This window comes from Pelobates fuscus, chromosome 7, assembly GCF_036172605.1.
Source record: "Pelobates fuscus isolate aPelFus1 chromosome 7, aPelFus1.pri, whole genome shotgun sequence".
NCBI classification, from domain to species: domain Eukaryota; kingdom Metazoa; phylum Chordata; class Amphibia; order Anura; family Pelobatidae; genus Pelobates; species Pelobates fuscus.
Genome location: NC_086323.1, coordinates 52,120,602 through 52,140,024, shown reverse-complemented (window position 1 = coordinate 52,140,024; position 19,423 = coordinate 52,120,602). Strand labels below are relative to the sequence as shown.

Sequence of the window (19,423 nt, the reverse complement as noted above, 5' to 3'; positions counted from 1 at the left end):
TAGCGTTCAGCATCTCCATGCAGAGTGTGGAGATGCTGAACGTCAGTGCCTCACCTTGTGCAAAACTGACCCAGGAAGCACCAACAGTAGCTCTCTGAGTGACTGCCACTGTAAATGTCCCTAGGTGGCAATGTAAACACTGACCTTTCTCTGAAAAAGCCTTTAAGCTGTGTTGGTGACTATTGTTACCTTTAATATTAATAGCTTTATAAAATGTACATGAATACATTATGTACATGCACTGGAGCTGTATACTGTGCTCGCTTTGACCCAGCAAGTTAGTTCCCAGCAATGCAGGCAGATGTGTATTAACTGGTATCACTTATACCATAACTCTTTACCTGCCCCTGTCACTAACTGTGACTCAGCACATGCTGTTACGTAGAACCAGAACATCATGTTTATGTACTTTGACCCAGTGCTATCTGAGTTTGTCTGCAATAGTTTAGATCTACGGCATGAAGCATTACTGTTTGTGTGATTGTGGCCTGTTTATGTGGCAGACGGACTTTGGTAGGGGCCTGCTGACAGATTCTGTCTGACTGACAAAGGTAAGGTCTGTCCATCATTATTAATTCTTTATTCTTAGTATAATTTAATGTCTCCAACAATAATTAGTGCACGTGCCTAGATCCTATGGTGCTATAGCTATAGCAACTGAGATGCTGAGATGGCGTGTATTTTAGGTTTTTTTAGTGAGTTCAGCTTTAAGATAATTTGCTTAAAAAAAACTGTACTTTCTAAGTACTGTCAGGGAACATGGGAATGTGAATTTTCTAGTCATTATGCTATTAAACGTGTAGATATTCCACAAGGCTCTATGTTGACCATCAGTTTATTATTATTCACATTATTATTCAAATTGTTTAATTATTTTTCCTAATTATAATTTTTCTATTTACCATCGTTGGTTTTACCATTTTTTTTTAAATCGCACTCTTTAGAGAAGATTGTAAATGTAACTTTAACATTCTTAGTTACAGTAATCTTGTAATTCAAACTACATATATGGGAGGCATTGTTTGATAGAGTAACAATAGTTTTTGCAAATATTATGACACAGATTATACAGAGATTTTGACAGTTACTCGCTAAACTCTGACTTGTAGTGAGCTATTAGACAATTTGCAAAATGTAGGCTGACAGTTTTTTTGAAACTTTTTTTCCAGCTCAGCTAAAATCTCAGTTTATCTAACAGCCTAAACGTTTGGATTATATATGTCTACAACTCAGAATTTCGTGAATAAAGCCCAGAAAATTAGTGTCAGGGTTGTAACTGATTATGTCATATTTGGCCCATTTCTGTGGAAAAGATTTTTGTATGTCAGTGTTTGAAGCAGAATCCATGTTTAAAAATTAAAACACATATGTCAACAAATTTATAAATGTTTAAAAAACTAAATATGTTAGTATGTTTGTTAGTTTTAAAAATCAAAACGTATATACTATTTTGCTTATTAAAGGGACACTCCAGGCACCCACACCACTTCAGCTCATTGGATTACAGGGCTAATCCCACCTCTAGCTGCTGTCTCTCAGAAAGCTGCTAGATGGTGCTTTCAGCTTCTTAGAACACGAAAAGTGTTTTAAATGATGCTGCACATCCTCACGCTATGCACGTGGACCTCCAGCGTCGCCGGAAACCCAATAGGATAGCATTGAATAATGCTTTTTCTAAGGGAAGGTCTAATGCATGCGCGCGGCCATTGCCGCGCATTTGCATTGGGCCCCGCTCGTCTCGGGGCAGAGGAGGGAGCGGAGCTTCGACCCAGCGTAGAGGGACATAGGTGCTGGTATCAGGTAAGTAAATAAAGGGTTGTTAACCCTTTATTTAAACGAGGGAGGGCGCAATGGAGGGGGAGGCAGAGGGATCGGTAGTGTCAGGAATACAGCTTTGTATTCCTGGCACTCAGGGCCGTATTAACATAGGGGCTGATGGAGCTGTAGCTCCAGGCCCAGGCCCATGGAATAGGCCCATTTAAAAAAAAAAAAAAAATGTTTTTTTTTTTTTTTTACACACTACTCTTAGGTTTGCCACCTGACTGGTATTTTACTGGCACAGCCGGTATTTGAGTGTGCCTGTCCGTGCCGGTATTGCAGTAATACCGGCAATACAAATGCAGGTATTTTTCTCAGAATAAATGGAGATAACTCTGCAATACCAGCACTGGCCAGTAGGGGTCACTGTGTGTGGAGAGAGGCAGGGATAGGAAGTTACAGCATATCCTTGCCTCTCTCTACTACTCACTGATTCATGGCGGAGCAGCAACACGGCACAGAGTCCAGACAGCAGCTCTACAGTAAGTGAGGGATGGGGGGGGGAAGGGCAGCAGGGACACATGGGGACACTGAGACACTAGGGGACACTGAGACACTAGGGGACACTGAGACACTAGGACACATTGGGACACAGACACTGGGAGACCTGGGAACTCTGAGACACTTGGGGACACTGGAAAACATGGGGACGCTGAGACACATGGGGACGCTGAGACACATGGGGACGCTGAGACACATGGGGACACTGTGAGACATGGGGACACTGTGAGACATAGGGACATTGGGAGACACTGAGACATTGGGACACGGAGACACTATGTCCCCATTTCTCCCAGTGTTCCCATGTCCCCCAGCCAGTGTCCCTAGTGTCTCAGTGTCCCCAAGTCTCCCAGTGTCTGTGTCCCCATGTCTCCCAGTGTCCCCATATGTCCCAGTGTCCCCATGTCTATGTCCACAACTGTCCCCATGTCTTCCAGTGTCCCCAAGTGTCTGTCTCCCAGCCAGTGTCCCCTAGTCTCCCAGTGTCCCCTAGTCTCCCAGTGTATGTGTTCCCATGTCTCTGTGTCCCTAGTGTCTTAGTGTCCCCAAATGTTTCAGTGTCCCCATGTCTCTCATTGTCTGTGTCTCTAGTGTCTCAGTGTCCCCATTTCTCCCAGTTTCCCTAAATGTCTCAGTGTTCCCATGTCTCCCAGTGTCCCCATGTCTGTGTGTTCCCGGGTCTCTCAGTGTCCCCATGTCTCTCAGTGTCCCCGGGTCTCACTGTGTCCCCAGTATCCTAGTGACATGGGGACACACTGAGACATTGGGACACTGGGCAACATGGGGACACTGAGACACTGGGAGACTAGGGGACTGGGCGACATGGGGACACTGATACTGTGATACATAGGGACACTGAGACACTGAGGGTGACACTGAGACACTGAGGGTGACTTGCGAGACTGTGACACTGGGAGACATTGGGAGCAATCCATCTATACAGCAGAACCAAACTGTGAGTAGTTTGTTGGTGATTTCACAGAATTTTCTCTGATGTCACTCCTTGTGATTATACAAATGATTAAGGCTGGTATTTTTTCCCAAGAAAGGTGGGAACCCTAACTACTCTTCACATAGTCTTGCTTAAAGGAGCACTATAGGGTCAGGAACACAATCATGTATTTCTGACCCTATTATGTTAAAACCACCACCCTGGCCCCTTCTTGCCTCCCTAAGTATAGTAAAATATAACTTGTATTCAAGTCTGCAGCTGCTGGCTCTGCCTCTGAACTGACTGTCTGCTAACATCATCAGAAGTGGTGGTCTGAGCAAATTACAATACTTGCCCATAGGATTGGCTGAGACTGTCAACTAGGCAGATCAGGGGCAGAGCCATCACAAGTCCAACATAGCCCAGGCCAATCAGCATCTCCTCATAAAGATAAATTGAATCAATGCATCTCTATGAGGAAAGTTCAGTGTCTGCATGCAGAGGGTGGAGACACTGAATAGCAGTGCTGCACAATAGGCAGTACTGCCCCAGGAAGCACCTCTAGCAGCCATCTAAGGAGCGGCCAGTGGAGTTATTTTCTCTGAAAAGACAGTGTTTACTGCAAAAGGCCTGAATGGAATGATTCTACTTACCAGAACAAATACAATAAGCTGTAGTTGTTCTGGTGACTATAGTGTCCCTTTAAGTTTGGAAGCTTAAGAGGGATGTATGGGAACAAAACTTGTGCGGACTGGCTGACAATAAAATTAGTTTAGGTAATCCAGACATTGGTCTCTCTAACACTGTGGCATGTCCCCTTTCTTCTACACTTACTACATACACCTTTTCTCTGTCTCAGACTATATACCAGGAATTTCTGCCTGCTAGTAAGAAAGTAAGGAGACAAGTGGACCAGCGAGTGCTAGGGGACAGTCCTTAGAAAGCATGGAGTGAGCGCATCTTTAGACGCATTTATGTCAAGCTCAGGGTGCTGCCTGCGTAGTATGCCTGCATGATTGGCGGGCAGCCTGACATGCATTCATGCCAGGCTGTCCTTCAAATTCTTTGGACAGGCATGCCCCCTTTTTGGGCATGTTCTCCCCTTTTGGCAGGTCTGGTCACGTGATTCGCACCAGTGGCCCACCCTTTTACCCCGCCCATTGACTTCCTGCTTCACTGGACACTGCTGTTAGGGGTTATGGATTTACTTGAAAGATGAAAGCATAAGTTAGAGAGAGATTAGCATAGAGTATGTCTTTTCTTATAGCTGCATCCTATGAGTTTCCCTCCAGCACCATCTCCATCAGGTACATGACGCTTGGGAGGTATGACTGTTTTAGTGTTTTTGGTCGTTAAGATTCCGTAATTAGGCCCATCATAATTGTCAGCACCAGGCCCACTGTGCTCTTAATCCGGCCCTGCTGGCACTGCAGTATCCCTTTAATGTTTACAAAAACTGTTTAAAAAAAGTTTATTGCTATACAGTATCTCACAAAAGTGAGTACACCCCTCACATATTTGTAAATATTTTATTATATCTTTCATTGTGACAACACTGAAGAAATTACACTCTGCTACAATGTAAAGTAGTAAGTGTACAGTCTGTATAACAGTGTAAATTTGCTGTCCCCTCAAAATAACTCAACACAGGCATTCATGTCTAAACCATTGGCAACAAAAGTGAGTACACCCCTAAGTGGAAATGTCCAAATTGCGCCCAAAGTGCCAATATTTTGTGTGGCCACCATTATTTTCCAGCACTGCCTTAACCCTCATGGACATGGAGTTCACCAGAGCTTCACAGGTTGCCACTGGAGTCCTCTTCCACTCCTCAATGGCGACATCACGGAGCTGGTGGATTTTAGAGACCTTGCGTTCCCCCACCTTCTGTTTGAGGATGCCCCACAGATGCTCAGTAGGTTTAGGTCTGGAGACATGCTTGGCCAGTCCATCACCTTTACATTCAGCTTCTTTAGCAAGGCAGTGGTCATCTTGAAGGTGTGTTTGGGGACGTTATCATGTTGGAATACTGCCCTGCGGCCCAGTCTCCGAAGGGAGGGGATCATGCTCTGCTTCAGTATGTCACAGTATATGTTGGCATTCATGGTTCCCTTAATGAACTGTAGCTCCCCAGTGCCGGCAGCACTCATGCAGGCCCATACCATGACACTCCCACCATGACACTTGCCATACTGTAGGCAAGACACAGTGATGCAGTGTGCAGCGTATGATCTTAGCACTGACAGGCTGGCCCCCACCCCTTAAACCTCTGCAGCAATGCTGGCAGCACTCATAGGTCTATTTCCCAAAGACAACCTCTGGATATGATGCTGAGCACTTGCACTCAACTTCTTTGGTCAACCATTGCGAGGCCTGTTCTGAAAACCACTGTATGGTCTTGCTCACCGTGCTGCAGCTCAGTTTCAGGGTCTTGGCAATCTTCTTATAGCCTAGGCCATCTTTATGTAGAGCCATATATAGATAGTGGAAGCGCACTCAACCCTTCGTTATGGAATCCAGGGTGCTCAAATGGACAAGTCCCAGTACCAAAATGGACCAAATGTAACATTTTAAATATAGAAAATAATCCAGGCACTCCAACGAATTCCAAAGCAAAGGCAATTTTATTAGAACCAGGAACCAAACGGCAACGTTTTGACAAGCTTGATAAAGGCCCTAAGGGGTCGAAACGTTGCTGTTTGGTTCCTGGTTCTAATAAAATTGCCTTTGCTTTGGAATTCGTTGGAGTGCCTGGATTATTTTCTACATTTAAAATCTTTATGTAGAGCAACAGTTCTTTTTTTCAGCTCCTCAGAGAGTTATTTGTCATGAGGTGCTATGTTGAACTTCCAGTGACCAGTATGAGCGAGTTTGAGAGCGATAACACCAAATTTAACACACCTGCTCCCCATTCACACCTGAGACCTTGTAACACTAACGAGTCACATGACACCGGGGAGGGAAAATGGCTAACCTAGATACAACTCAAATGTCCACTCCTCAGATGGCTACTAGAGGTGCTTCCTGAGTGTGCAGCACTGGCATTCAGTGTCTCCACCCTCTGCATGGAGACACTGAACTTTCCTCATAGAGATGCATTGATTCAATGCATCTCTATCAGAAGATGATGATGTGCCACTACTGTGTTTGGCTTGTGCTGGCTATGTTTCTGATCTGCCTCCTTAACAATCTAAGCCAATCCAATGTTTTCCTATGGGGAAGCATTGTGATTGGCTCAGATCCCCACTGCAGATTATGTCAGCCAAGCAGGCAGGTCGGGGCAGATCCAGCAGCAGCAGACTGGAATAAAAGTAAGATTTTACTATATATAGGGGGGCAAGACGGAATCAGGGGGGCTAGATGGTGTTTTTAACACTATAGGGTCAAGCATACATGTTTGTGTTCCTGAACCTATAGTGTTCCTTTAATGTTTGAATGTATATCATTTGATTTTTAATGTTTAAAATGGTAATTTGTTAATTACTATGTTTTACTTTTGAACAAAATTAAACCTTTACACTGTCTAATTATTATGAGCATTAAGTATTACAAAACAAAGTACTGGTGACTCTATGAACAACATAGGACACAGATTTAATGGAGAAAACAGAAGAAAGAGTTATTCATTAAAATAAAAGTACATGTTTTCAATTTTCAAAATTGACTGTAATTATTATGAGCATTTACAAACTTGATGATTGCAGTAGATTGAGTAATGACATTTCTATTTGCTAACGATATTTCTTAATGGAATCTCTGCTAGGTAACATTTCGGTATGGACCATGCTTCCAATCCATGGTTCAACCAACCACGAGGCAGACCAACTTCAGAGATGCACCCATGGAGAGGAGTATATCCTCAGCGAGCACCTTATCCTTACATGAACAGTAGCTATGGTTATTTCCAAAATTCTCACCCAAGAGGTGGTCACCAGCCTCCAGATCCCTGGAATGATTACTATTCCCACCATCCAGCTAACACACAGAGACCCAGAGATTGGGGTCGCCCAGCATCAAGGACAGAGATTTACAGCAGAGATGATAAATTTGCTTACCGGCCACAGTCTAGGTGAGGTCTTCTTCTGTGGTCATTTATGTGTATTTTATACATTGTCTAGGTTCGGTCTTCTGTGGTCGTATATTTGTATTCCTTCCATTGTCTAAGTGAGAACCAATATTGTGGTAATATATTTATTTACATTGTAGAACCTGTCAGAGTTAGATGTTATTTTACAATGATTTGTGTCCCCCATCCACCATTTAAAGGATGTCTCTATTATGTGACATGAATACAAACATTCAAATTCAAATAATATTCCATATAGATCTGATGTATAGATCATTTCAAACTCATAACTATGTCCCGATAAATGACAACCCATTCAAACAACATTGTCAGGTTAATAACCAGATTTTTGTGCAGGGTAAACACATCAGATAAATGTTAAAGACAACCCAAAAAGAATTTACAATCTTGCCTACAAATCAATTTTAGATGCATCACATAAGTTATTCTGAAAAGAAGAGCAAGAGAGATAAAAATAATCTTATTTATGCAGCCATCTCTTTTCTCTCAACAGTACATAATACTCATTTAATACATTTAGTCCTTTCTATGCCAGAGGGGTTCCTGCGGCAACTGAAGGTTTGCCGTCTATTTTACTGATATTCTTATACAAATTAAAGCAGTGAATTTCTCTAGGAATGATATAGCTGTCGTTTTATTTTGCACTGCCTTAACAAAATTGCAAACTTATTTTATGAAGGATTGCAAATATAAACAGAAAGGAAGGGATGGTGTTTGTCAGCAGGAATCCAATTGTCAGAAGGCTACAGTAACGACATACTGCATTTGTTTTAGCTATGGTAACCGAGAATTATCACCTGAATTCAATAAGCTGCAGTGCCAAAGCTTCTCATTCGTATTGATTTTGTCATGCTTCTGAATTTAATTAACCTTTTAACTTATAGTGGAGTGGACAAGTTTACCCATCAAAGGCTGTTTGAAGGAGAGGCCTTAAAGGGACATTTCCGGTTGTAAGTGTCTCCCGTTAAAAATGTGAAATAAATAAATATAAAAGGAAATCTACAAAAGATAGTTATTTTTAAAGCATGTATAGCTGCCTGAGGAGACCAGACCAGGAAGAGGCTTCACCCATCAGGATCTTCTGATTCTGCTCAGTGATGTCTGAATTTATCCCATTAAATGTTGTCCAGCATAGTTTTATAGGATGTGTATTTCAGCCCCAGTCAGTAGTCCTTTTCATCACATTGGATGAGTGGAACTTTGAAATAGATGATACCCCCATACTGTATCTAATACTAGTTTAATGAGTACAAACTGGGTTGTGTGCAGCATTCCTCGTACTGTTGACTGCACGACTGCACATAATTGCCACCAAGGAATGAGAGGAGGTTAGGACAAGCACAATGTGCTCCCAGTGCTCCCACCTGTGCAAAACATGTCCAAAAGCTGGACAAGCAAATGAAGTAAAACTTTCTTCTTTCATGTCAGAGGGAGAGGAAGCAGTATTATTTCTTCCCAATTTTTGCAGTTTATTATTTCTGTAGTTATATAGCAACTGTTTTCAGGCAAACAGTGACAGAGGTCTTCTTTTAACCTATGCATCAAGCAATGGTTTATGTGATGCTTAGGGTTTTCCCTTACAAATATCATTGCTTGAGTATAGATGTATCAAAATCATAAAATAAAATAGCAATGTTTAAACACACTAGTGACACCCGAAACTTTCTGCACACACCAAACCAGTCTGAATACCTGTGATTGTGTGATTGTTTAAGTCTATACTTAATAATATCTTAAGAAATAAACAGGTTAATACCCATCACCATCACCAGCAAGTTTTATTGTATTGCCAGCCACGTATGTTATTGGCATATCTTCTCTCATCTAACAGGACTTTAACCTCTTAAGGACCAAACTTCTGGAATAAAAGGAAATCATGACATGTCACACATGTCATGTGTCCTTAAGGGGTTAAATGTTTGATTGTACATTTACTGTGACGTTTAAAAGTGCTAAAGTGGACTGCTAACCCCTACCATACCAAAGTAATTTTTTCCTCTGCAATTTCCTACAGTTGCAGATGGGCTGTTACTTTTCATTATTGACCATACCACTTTCTATATTCTAGTTAGGATCATTATAGTTCAATTTGACATACGGTGCTTCTTAATAAATATCACAAAGTTTATAGATTTACCAAGCCTCCAATTCGAGTGGGCAATGGATTTCATGCCAGTTATTTTCCATCCCAAACACCTTTCGATTCTTTATTAGAATCCTCTATTAATGTGCTCATCCTTCTAGACTTGGACTATCAAAAATGGCCCAAATTGTTCACTTGGTTAATGGAGACAAATCCGTTGTCTTTTCCAGACTCCTTTACACATTTCAAGTCCTACCTGCAAAAATTAAATAAAACTAAAATGCTCATGTATCAAACTGCAAAAGCTAAAACAATTGTGTGAACTGAATTTATCCAAGCTATATCATTACAACCTGAAATACCTTTTAAGACACATCATATATTGGATCTGACAAGCATACTCTTACACCAATAAATTACTGGATGGCCAATTTGACCTTCTCTTTACCTTACCAGGTATATACAACATTAGTACAGATCATATAATAGATTATTTTAGTCTCCTCAAAGCCATAACTATCAGGGCTGGGATTTGCCTTGAAGACCCATAACCTAATACCCTACTGTTTTAAGTCAGTCAAGCTCTTTTAACTATGAGATCTGGGCATTCACTATTAGGCTTTGATTCACAAACAATACATTGTTACACTAATCTAAAAAAATATCTTTCTATCCATATTCTAACTATTTACTTGTATTGCATAGGCAACTGAGTAATAACATGTAGGACAAAATTAAATTCAGCCTGGAAAAATGGACCTACATTTGACAAATAGATTGACAGCTCACAGATTGTCCACTAGAGATCTCATCCATAGATTTCTTACTTATAGTATGTGATTATAACCTCCTTAATGCTATTCATCTTTGCCATCATAGAACCATGTAGTTAAATAGTTTGAACATTAGCATTTGTCACCCTCTGCTACAGCTCTTGCATTTGCCTGATTTATTGATATCTTTTGCAGCCAGGGATATTATGAGAGATATGGATTCTATGAACCTGCTCCCAGAGAAAGCTATGCCTATGAACACCCACCTGCTGGAGAACAAGGTACGGCAACAGACTATCGTGAAATATATCTTATTAAGCTTTACTTTGAGGGCTCCGTTCACTAAAGATCAGTGGTTGAATCATAAATGGATTCATTTAATTATTTTAACAATTTATGTGATTATTCATAAACCTTAGTTTTACTAATTTTCGGATGAGGTTGCAAATGTGGTAAAATAACAAAATCAATAATGATTTTACAGTGTTTTCAGGATAAAATATTATACTATTGATTAAATCACAAACCAGCCCTACCCCCCCAAAGTCTCAACAGTTTCATCAGTTGTCAGAACGTTTTAATGGGAAAACACCAGGTGACTATCTGAGCGTCTTTGGTTGCCATTGTAAATGTTGAGAGGAGTCTGTTAACATTTTTACAGGGTTATTTACCAAAGTGAGAACTGCCAGGAATTCAAAAGGAATTCCAAAATATGTCTATTGTGTTTCCAATTTATCAATTTTTTCCTTAAATTTGAAATTCACTTGAAATGTTTGTAATTTGTGAAATGTGAGGGGGAGGAGCAGGAATTGACATTGTATGAGACTCCATTAGAATACCAAATTAAGGAGAGATTCTAGTCAAAATACAAAAAAGGTCCAGAATACCCCCAGAAGATTGCAAAAGTAATCTGATTATAGCCCCAGGATGAAGTAAAAGCTAAATGTTGTAAATATTTTAGCCGTTAAAGTAATTTTAATTGGCTTAACCCCTCCTGTATATCTAATGATAAGAAGAGGGTGAACATCCTTTGAGGTGATCCGTAAGAACACAGCTCCTCTTCTCATACTATATACACATAGACATGTCTGCTTGGGACGAACCCCACCTAGACAGATTTAAGATGTCAAATACGGTTATGTATTCATCCCTAATTATTAGAAAGACGTTTGATAGCTGTATCCAATAATTTAATAATGGTGTTGGTTGTTAATTTTGTAGCAATAGAGGATTTCCCTAATTTGCTAATCATAGATTTGCTAGCTAACTTTGTTTTGGAATGGAATAAAACGCCATTAAAAATGTAGATTTAAAGTCTGCAGAGGTGGAAGAGACACATTTTGTTATGAAATGTAGCAAACATTTTGACCATTTTTTATTTGGGTTATGTCTGCTTTATGATAATGGTCAGTGTATACTTATGATATAATAGTCTTTATATTTATGTTATCTATTCTTCAGTACTGCACAATATGTTGTGTTCTTACCATTGAATAATATGCACATTTATTACTATTTAAATACAGTTTACTCTTATTTTTGTGCTACTCTTGGAACACGTAAAATAAGAAAAGGTATTTACCTTAGAAAAGAAGGATATTTGGCAAGAGGGCAATATGTTGTGTTACCTGTTTAAAATCCCCTCGTATCGATTGACTGCTCACTTGTAACTGCAAAAGAAAACATAAAAAGTCCCACAAGCCCATAATGTAATGAGTTTCACAGTAAGCAGGCTGCAAGTACCATTTTTTTTCTATATTTTTATTTCTTTATGCAATTTTTAGAAGAGACTGAATGCAAAAGCAGTGAGCGAGGATGATTGTCACTAACGGCAGATTCTGATTGGCTAGAATGTGCGTGCTTACTGATTGACCAGGCGAACAGCCTGATTAGCTGTAAAGTGGTAATCTGCCAGGAAAGTGGCCTATATCTGTAAACATCTGTCCATTTAACGCCGCTCAAGTGGAAACACTTTTTATGTCTGCTACGGACGCAGGAGATAAGTACAGCATGTTGATAAATTAATTGCAATATTTAGGGCAAAATAGAATTTACTTCTACTCTGTTCTTTTGGTCTAACTCATGCAATCCAGTTAATCACAACTCAGTATGGTTTCATTCTTGTGGAAATTTAATTGGGGAATTGGAAATTTTGTGCTAAAATATCTCAATAGTCATTTTCCTAGTTTATCTATTTTTGATCTGAAATGTGCATTCCTTTACTCAACCCCATTGTTTATTAGATAACCCTGATTCCCAGCTTTAACACCCCAATTTAATGACATCATTTGTGATTGTAACATAATTCTATTGAATGAAACATCATACTCTGCTTATTTGTTTTAAAAAAAATTACAGTAAAAAAAAAAACAAACAACAGTAAACAGTTTGCACAGGCTTCTGAAAAGTCTTATCATCAAAATACATTAAATGCAAATTTAAAAACCATTCAGCTAAATTGTTTACCATAGAAATGTTACAAGGTCATTTACAAGTGGCTTAACGGAATCTATGTTTGCCTTGTTTATTAACAGAACCCTCACGGATGCAGACAGAGCACTAAGCTTTGGTTTTGCATGATGTTGACAGATCTATGGGGGAGTAGCTGTTATCTGTAAATATTGATAGGTTAAAAGAGTTCCTGGGAGAAAACTCTTCTAGTTTTTATTCTGTTCTATAATGTTTAAAAAGGAACTGCTACTTGGCCGGATCTTTAATATTATGTTGATCATTTTTCATAGCCTGTTGATCAATCCCTTTGTTTAATCAATCTGTTTTTGAGGTCTAAAAAATATTATACATACGAGGTGTGTCTGGAAGGTTACCAGCCATGTAATATAAAAAATAGAGACATTTATTGAAGAAGATACAAGAAACATTGTACATAGGACAATGACGCTTTAGACCTCTTCAAAGTAGGTACCTTGGGACCTCACGCAGTTCTCCCAGTGTCTCTACCAATGTTCAAAATACTCAGCAAAATCCTTTGTTGGAATCGCCATCAGCTGCTTCATCGTCTATACCTGGGTCTCATTGACCATCTGAATTCTCTTCCTTTTCAAAATTGATTGTAGTTTTGTGAAAGTCAGAGTCGGAGGGCACCAAATCTATCAACAAATTTTCGAATATCTTTGAAGCATTTGCGCCAAACTTTTATTTGCGCTGCACTCATTGCATCGTCCCTGAAGCCTTCTGAATCATCATAATAGTTTCCGTGGAGGAATGTTCAAGCTTAACGCAAAATCTGATGCAGATTCATTGCTCTATTCGCTCAGTCATTTTGAATGCGACGGCCACAGTGTACATGCTCACTCAATGGCGTCTACTGTCCCTTCAGACTAGTACAGTGAAGTCGTCATTGTTCACACATGCGCATTCCAGTCCACTTTACTTGGCTGCCATGTCGTGCAAAACGTTTTCCTTATATTAACAATAGGTGGACTTTTTCCGGACAGACCTCGTAGAAATACACATTGCTGCATTGATCGCCATCCATTGAATGCCTCCATCTTGGCTACTTGAGTCTGACTCTTCACGGCTCTGCTTAGCTCAGTGAAGCTAACTGGATTCTCCTTCAAGGAAAATTCAGAAAAAGGACTGGAACCATGGGTATCATAGAACTCCTGGCAACATAACCACTACAGCAGGCTATAGAAGTTAGAATGCATAGAGTGTTCCTTTGATGTAAGGTTAATATGTTTTTTGGAAATATCAGACGTTTGGAATATGTCATCAATCAATAAACATTGCATGTGCAATGGCAGTTTCCTGATTAATTTAGTTGTTTGAATCACTTTTTAGGGTCATTCCTTTAAATACTTCTATCAGATGTGCAAAACCATGCAATTCAATTTAAAATGATAAAAGCATACATTAATGGCTCGTTAATTCCATGTTTAATTTGTAATCCTTTTAGTTTGTAAATACTAAAAAAAGGGTCTAGAATCATTTTGCCTCACTTTGTTCTCCTCCTCTTTTCTCTACTTTGTAGATCAATTTGAACAGCATAGAATTTTAACAGCATGGCATTTTGGTCCTTAATAGATAAATAATCATAATTAATACTTATTTTTAGCTCGTCTTAAGCAAAGCTTTTAATTATGAAAAGCTTTTGATGTCATTTGGCATCTGCTCAATTTTCACAGTGTATAAAATAGTTTAAATCTGCCCTCAAATTGCAAGGTATGTTGACTTCAGGATTACTGAAATAGACTGCAATCTCTCTCCATAATCTAGTGGTTTGCTGTCCAAATTTTTAATGCAGTGAGACGTATTTTCTTTTTATAATCACAAGCTGTTGGACAGTACCCTGTTAATTATAGCAGAGATAGCCAGCTCAGTCCTCGAGGGAAATAGACTGCCAGAGATTTAGGATTTCTCTAATTAACGTGAAATTAACCAATTAACTTTGTGTATCACTTAGCAACATGTTAGGTATTACTCTGAAAACTTGTTGCCTCTTGTGGATTGGAGACAATCTGTCTTGAATAATATATACCTTATATAGAAAAATGCAGATCATAGGCTTTTCTGATAGCCAACGATACTAGTTGGACATCCATCACAATACTGACAATATTATTATAAATCTTTGAACAACTGATAACTGTAATTTAGAGCTTGGTCAAAGCATATGCTCAACAGTGTATAATACCAAGATATGGAATTTAAAGGGTTACCTAACACACCATGTCCACTTCAGTGATTTTAAGTTGTCATGGTGTTTAGAGTCTGTATGTGCAGCATTTCCTTTTGATTGATTTATTCACACCTAAATAAAACCCCATTTTAAAATTGTGTTGATACTTACACGCTATTCTACATTTCCTCTTTGTCAAGCAAAACGATCAATTCATACTTTGTATCCAAAGAAAAACACAAACGACATGGTGCCCAATGCATTATAAAATTAAAAAATCCATTCATCCTGATGGCTGGGTAAATGACAGTATCACGGTGCTACAGTGTTTTTATGTCATTGATCCTGTGCTATTTGCAGTTACCAGACAGTCTTATATCTAAAGATTAATTGTATTTTTGTTTCATTCAAGGTCTCACTTTTTCTCAAATTTTCTCCCCATGCAAACTTAGGCTGCCAACTGTTCATCCTAAATAGCACTCCAACCTATGTGCTAAGTTTCTTGGCTGTAGGGAAACTGATTCCAAGGCCTAACACATCTCAAAAGCTGAAAAAAATGTTTAGTTATAGTAAAACAATTGCCAAGTAATGTACACAATGTTTTCTACACTGTGCAAAAAAAATGCTTTAAAAGTATATTGCCGTTTGTACAAAATTTACAACACAAGAATGTATATATATTCCATGACACGTGCCTCTCTATAATGGAGACATAATCCGTTACTCTCTTTCTTCCTAAATTCTACATGCATTGTAAAATGAGTTCCAAAGTTTTAAAATGCACAAAATATGCGGCCAAGTCTGAAACAAGCATAAGAAAAAACTGAAATGGGTAAACTAGAACAGTGCACCCGTAATCAGAGTCTAAACCCTAAATGTATCTGCTCCGCCAATAAATTGCAGAAAATTGCCAGTAATGGAGCATAAAACTAACGAAATGCAGAACGTATAAATCTTTATTGGTCTCTCTTAGGGGAAAGTACAAAAAAACACCAAATAAATAAAGTGAAAAAATTTAAGTGACGAAATTTAAGAATAGGATCATCAATGATCTAACCACATTCTCGCGATATAAATCGTTATAGATAGCTATTGGGACCTTGAATTGTAGCAAGAGCTTAAAGTAAAAGGCTTCCAAATGCTAATTGGTCCATAATCAACTAGATATACTTGAGAATGAGAGCTTGGCTCACAGTAGTTGCATATTAAGTACTAAGTGTTTGGAACAGCTAAAAGAAACTGTTATAAAACAACTCATAAACGGACACAGTATCCGTAGGTCGATTGTGCAAAGTGTGTGACTAGAAGAGAGATAAAAACGTATCCCCTGAGAAGTAGAGACTGTTTGCATAAACTACAGAAGAGAAATATGTTAACAACTGCACATATATTGTTGTTACAGTGATCCATAAATGGATACAGTCAAAAGTAACATCAGGGGTGTAGGGGATGTTATTATCATTCAAGACAATAAATTGCAGAGGACGTAAAGGAATATAGAGGGAGCGGTGTACCTCAAACTAATAATATAGTTGGTAGATAACACTGTCTCCCCAATTATAATACTCCGGGTGGTCCCCAAATGCAATGAGGGTATCGGAGAACTGAGGGGAAAATAGAGAGTGAACGGCAAATAAGACCGCATAAAAAATGTAGGGTTCTAATGGTTAAATCAGCTGTAGATTGTTTGTTGGGATCTTCATAAAGAAGAGACATGGCTTCAAAAAATTCATCCAATGAGTCCAACATGGGATCGTCATTTTCCAAGAAGGAATGGGCCCAGGCCATAGGTTCACCTCTTAGAAAGGCGATAACTGAACAAACCTTAGATCTCTCAGTGGGATAAGATCTAGGTTTTAGAGCAATTAATAACTTGCAGGAATTAAGAAACTCCCTGTATTTGGATCGATCTCCAGAAAACTTTTCGGGATTACAGAAAGCAGGGTCGCTAGCTGAGTGCATAACAGTATGAGGAGTATGTGTTTGTAAGTCTCTGACATAAGTAAGAATCCGTTCATTTGTAACCTGTAGGTCTTGCATGCCTTGGGCAAGTGTATCAACTCTTTGATTCAGCATAGTAAATTTAGAATCGAAATCTGCTGTATCCATTACAAAGGCTGGATTATTCTGTAACGTTTACATAGGTTGATATGGAGCACAACTGCAGATTTCTTAGGACTTAGATTGTTGATTAGGATACTTAGGGAATAGAATAGGAACTGTGTATTCAATAATGGAAAATACAGGTACTGTATCTTTAATTAATTCGCTGTTGGTTTAATTGGAGTAAGCAGCTTCCGATATACATGCAATCTAGCACATTGGTGGTTGCAAGTTTTAAGGAAATGTAGGAAGTTAGAAATGAAGTTCTAACAGGAGTGATTCGTTCTGGAGTTAGAGATAGCAGGCCTGGAAGCAGCTGTAGCCTGAATGCTTAACGGACTTGAGAGCAGGCTGTAGCAGAAATGCTTGGCAAACTTGAGAGCAGACTATGGCAGGAATGCTTAGCGGTTTTGAGAGAAGGTAAACTCTTATCACAGATATAACGATTGACTTAGCTTCCAAAGGGTTAAAAATCAGGTTCCCGGAGTTCTCCTCCGGGGAGGGTTGTTACTCAGGCAGGATGAGGAAAGTCCAGATACTAGCCGTGGTCGAGGAGAGGAGAAGGAGGGTAAGTGGAATTTCCAGTCCGATTCGTTACACAAGTAGAGGTCGCAGAGAAACTTTTAGCCGGTTTGATATCGCGGTAAAGCTGTTCAATAATCCAGCGTCTTGTATCTGGTGCGGTCGCATTATGTAGCGTGGGGAGACCGCGTCAGAGAAGGGGTGTGGCTAAACTCCGTCAACCCGGAAGAGACAAGGAATTACCGGTAGTTGAGGCATGACACCTGGCAATCCACCAATCCGCATTCCGCAATGCCGATTACGTCATGACGCAATGTAACCCCCTGCATTCCCCCGCCCGCGGTACGAAGAAGAAGAGAAGAGGAAGAAAGAAGACTAGCTGCTGCTGCAGGAAAGTGAGCAGAGCACAAGAGAGAAAAAGGTAAGCAGAACAGAGATGAGGGGAGAAGAGCAGAGGAAATGGGAAGGTTGAGCAAAGAAAAGGGATATTAGAGCAGCAGATAAGAGGAAGGAGAGCAGCAGGAGAGCAAATAAAATGGGAAGAAGAGCAAAGAAAAGGGAAGGAGAGCAAATAAAAGGGAATTATAGCAGAGAAAAGGGGAAGGAGAGCAAAAAAAGGGGGAAGAGTAGCAGATAAAATGGGAAGGAAAGCAAAGAAAATGGGAAGGAGAGCAAAGAAAAGGGTAGGATAGCAGAGAAAAGGGGAAGGAGAGCAAAAAAAAAAGGGGAAGAGTAGCAGATAAAATGGGAAGGAAAGCAAAGAAAATGGGAAGGAGAGCAAAGAAAAGGGAAGGATAGCAGAGAAAAGGGGAAGGAGAGCAGAAGGAGAGCAAAAAAAAGGAAGCATAGCAAAGAAAAGAGGAAGGAGAGCAAAGAAAAGGGAAGGAATGCAGAGAAAAGGGGAAGGAGAGCAAAAAAAGGGGAAGAGTAGCAAATAAAATGGGAAGGAGAACAAAGAAAAGGGAAGGTGAGCAAAGAAAAGGGAAGGGTAGCAGAGAAAAGGGGAAGGAGAGCAAAAGGAGAGCAAAAAAAGGAAGGAGAGCAAAAAAAAGGAAGGATAGCAAAGAAAAGAGGAAGGAGAGCAAAGAAAGGGGAAGGATAGCAGAGAAAAGGGGAAGGAGAGCAAAAAAAAGGGGAAGAGTAGCAGAAAAAATGGGAAGGAAAGCAAAGAAAATGGGAAGAAGAGCAAAGAAAATGGTAAGGAGAGCAAAAAAAAGAGGAAGAAAAGGGAAGGAGAGCAATAAAAAGGAGAAAAGAGACCACCACAAGCCCACCTCAGCCAGCGTCCACCAACCTCGCAGCAGAGCAAGGTTCTCACCCCACACCCGCCTTGCGACACGGCGGCCCCGAGGAGGGCTCAACGAAGCCGCCCAGCGATTCCAGCACTGTCCCTCTCCCAGACCCACAGCGGCACCATGAAGGTCACTCAGGAGAGTGCACACAAGGGCACAGCTGCAGCTGGAGAAATTGAAACGAACCCCCCCAGAAAAAAAAACGACCAAAGCACCAACTCACCTACCTGCAATCAATGGCGCCGTCACGCAGTGTGAATGCTTGGGATGGGACTGAGCTGTTCCCCAGGCCGGCATGGGCTGGCCGTGGCTCGGACTGAGCTGTGAGTAAAGCCTCTGGCTGCTCGCTACCGAAACTTGCCTGTACACCTACACACATAAGTACAACTAGCATGGATACATACATACATACATGGTCTGGCATATGACACTATAATAATGAGCATATCGTCTAACATTTACTAATTTCCCTAGTATCTGTTATGTAGTCATGACGTGTAACCTCACAGCCTAACTGCAATATAGATTACCCAGGTCTTATACTGCAAATCTTAGCTAGGCACAAACAATAAACATATATTTTGAAATCACAACAAAGTTATGCCTAATGTACCTACTACACATATGCTTTGCTACTACTCATGTTTTACTGTTCATCCTCACTATAAATATAA

The 19,423-nt window shown here is 40.0% G+C and overlaps 1 protein-coding gene across 1 annotated transcript in view; it reads left to right on the top strand.

Annotated features, from left to right (window-relative positions):
* The first annotated feature begins 322 nt into the window (after positions 1-322).
* The window catches only part of SEC16B (SEC16 homolog B, endoplasmic reticulum export factor), a 120,406-nt gene continuing 101,305 nt past the window's right edge, over positions 323-19,423 (top strand). The window contains exons 1-3 of the mRNA XM_063428250.1: positions 323-551; positions 7,014-7,319; positions 10,389-10,474. Of these exons, the coding sequence (XP_063284320.1) occupies positions 7,027-7,319; positions 10,389-10,474 (379 nt within the window). The 5' untranslated portion in view covers positions 323-551; positions 7,014-7,026. The remainder of the gene's footprint in view (positions 552-7,013; positions 7,320-10,388; positions 10,475-19,423) is intronic.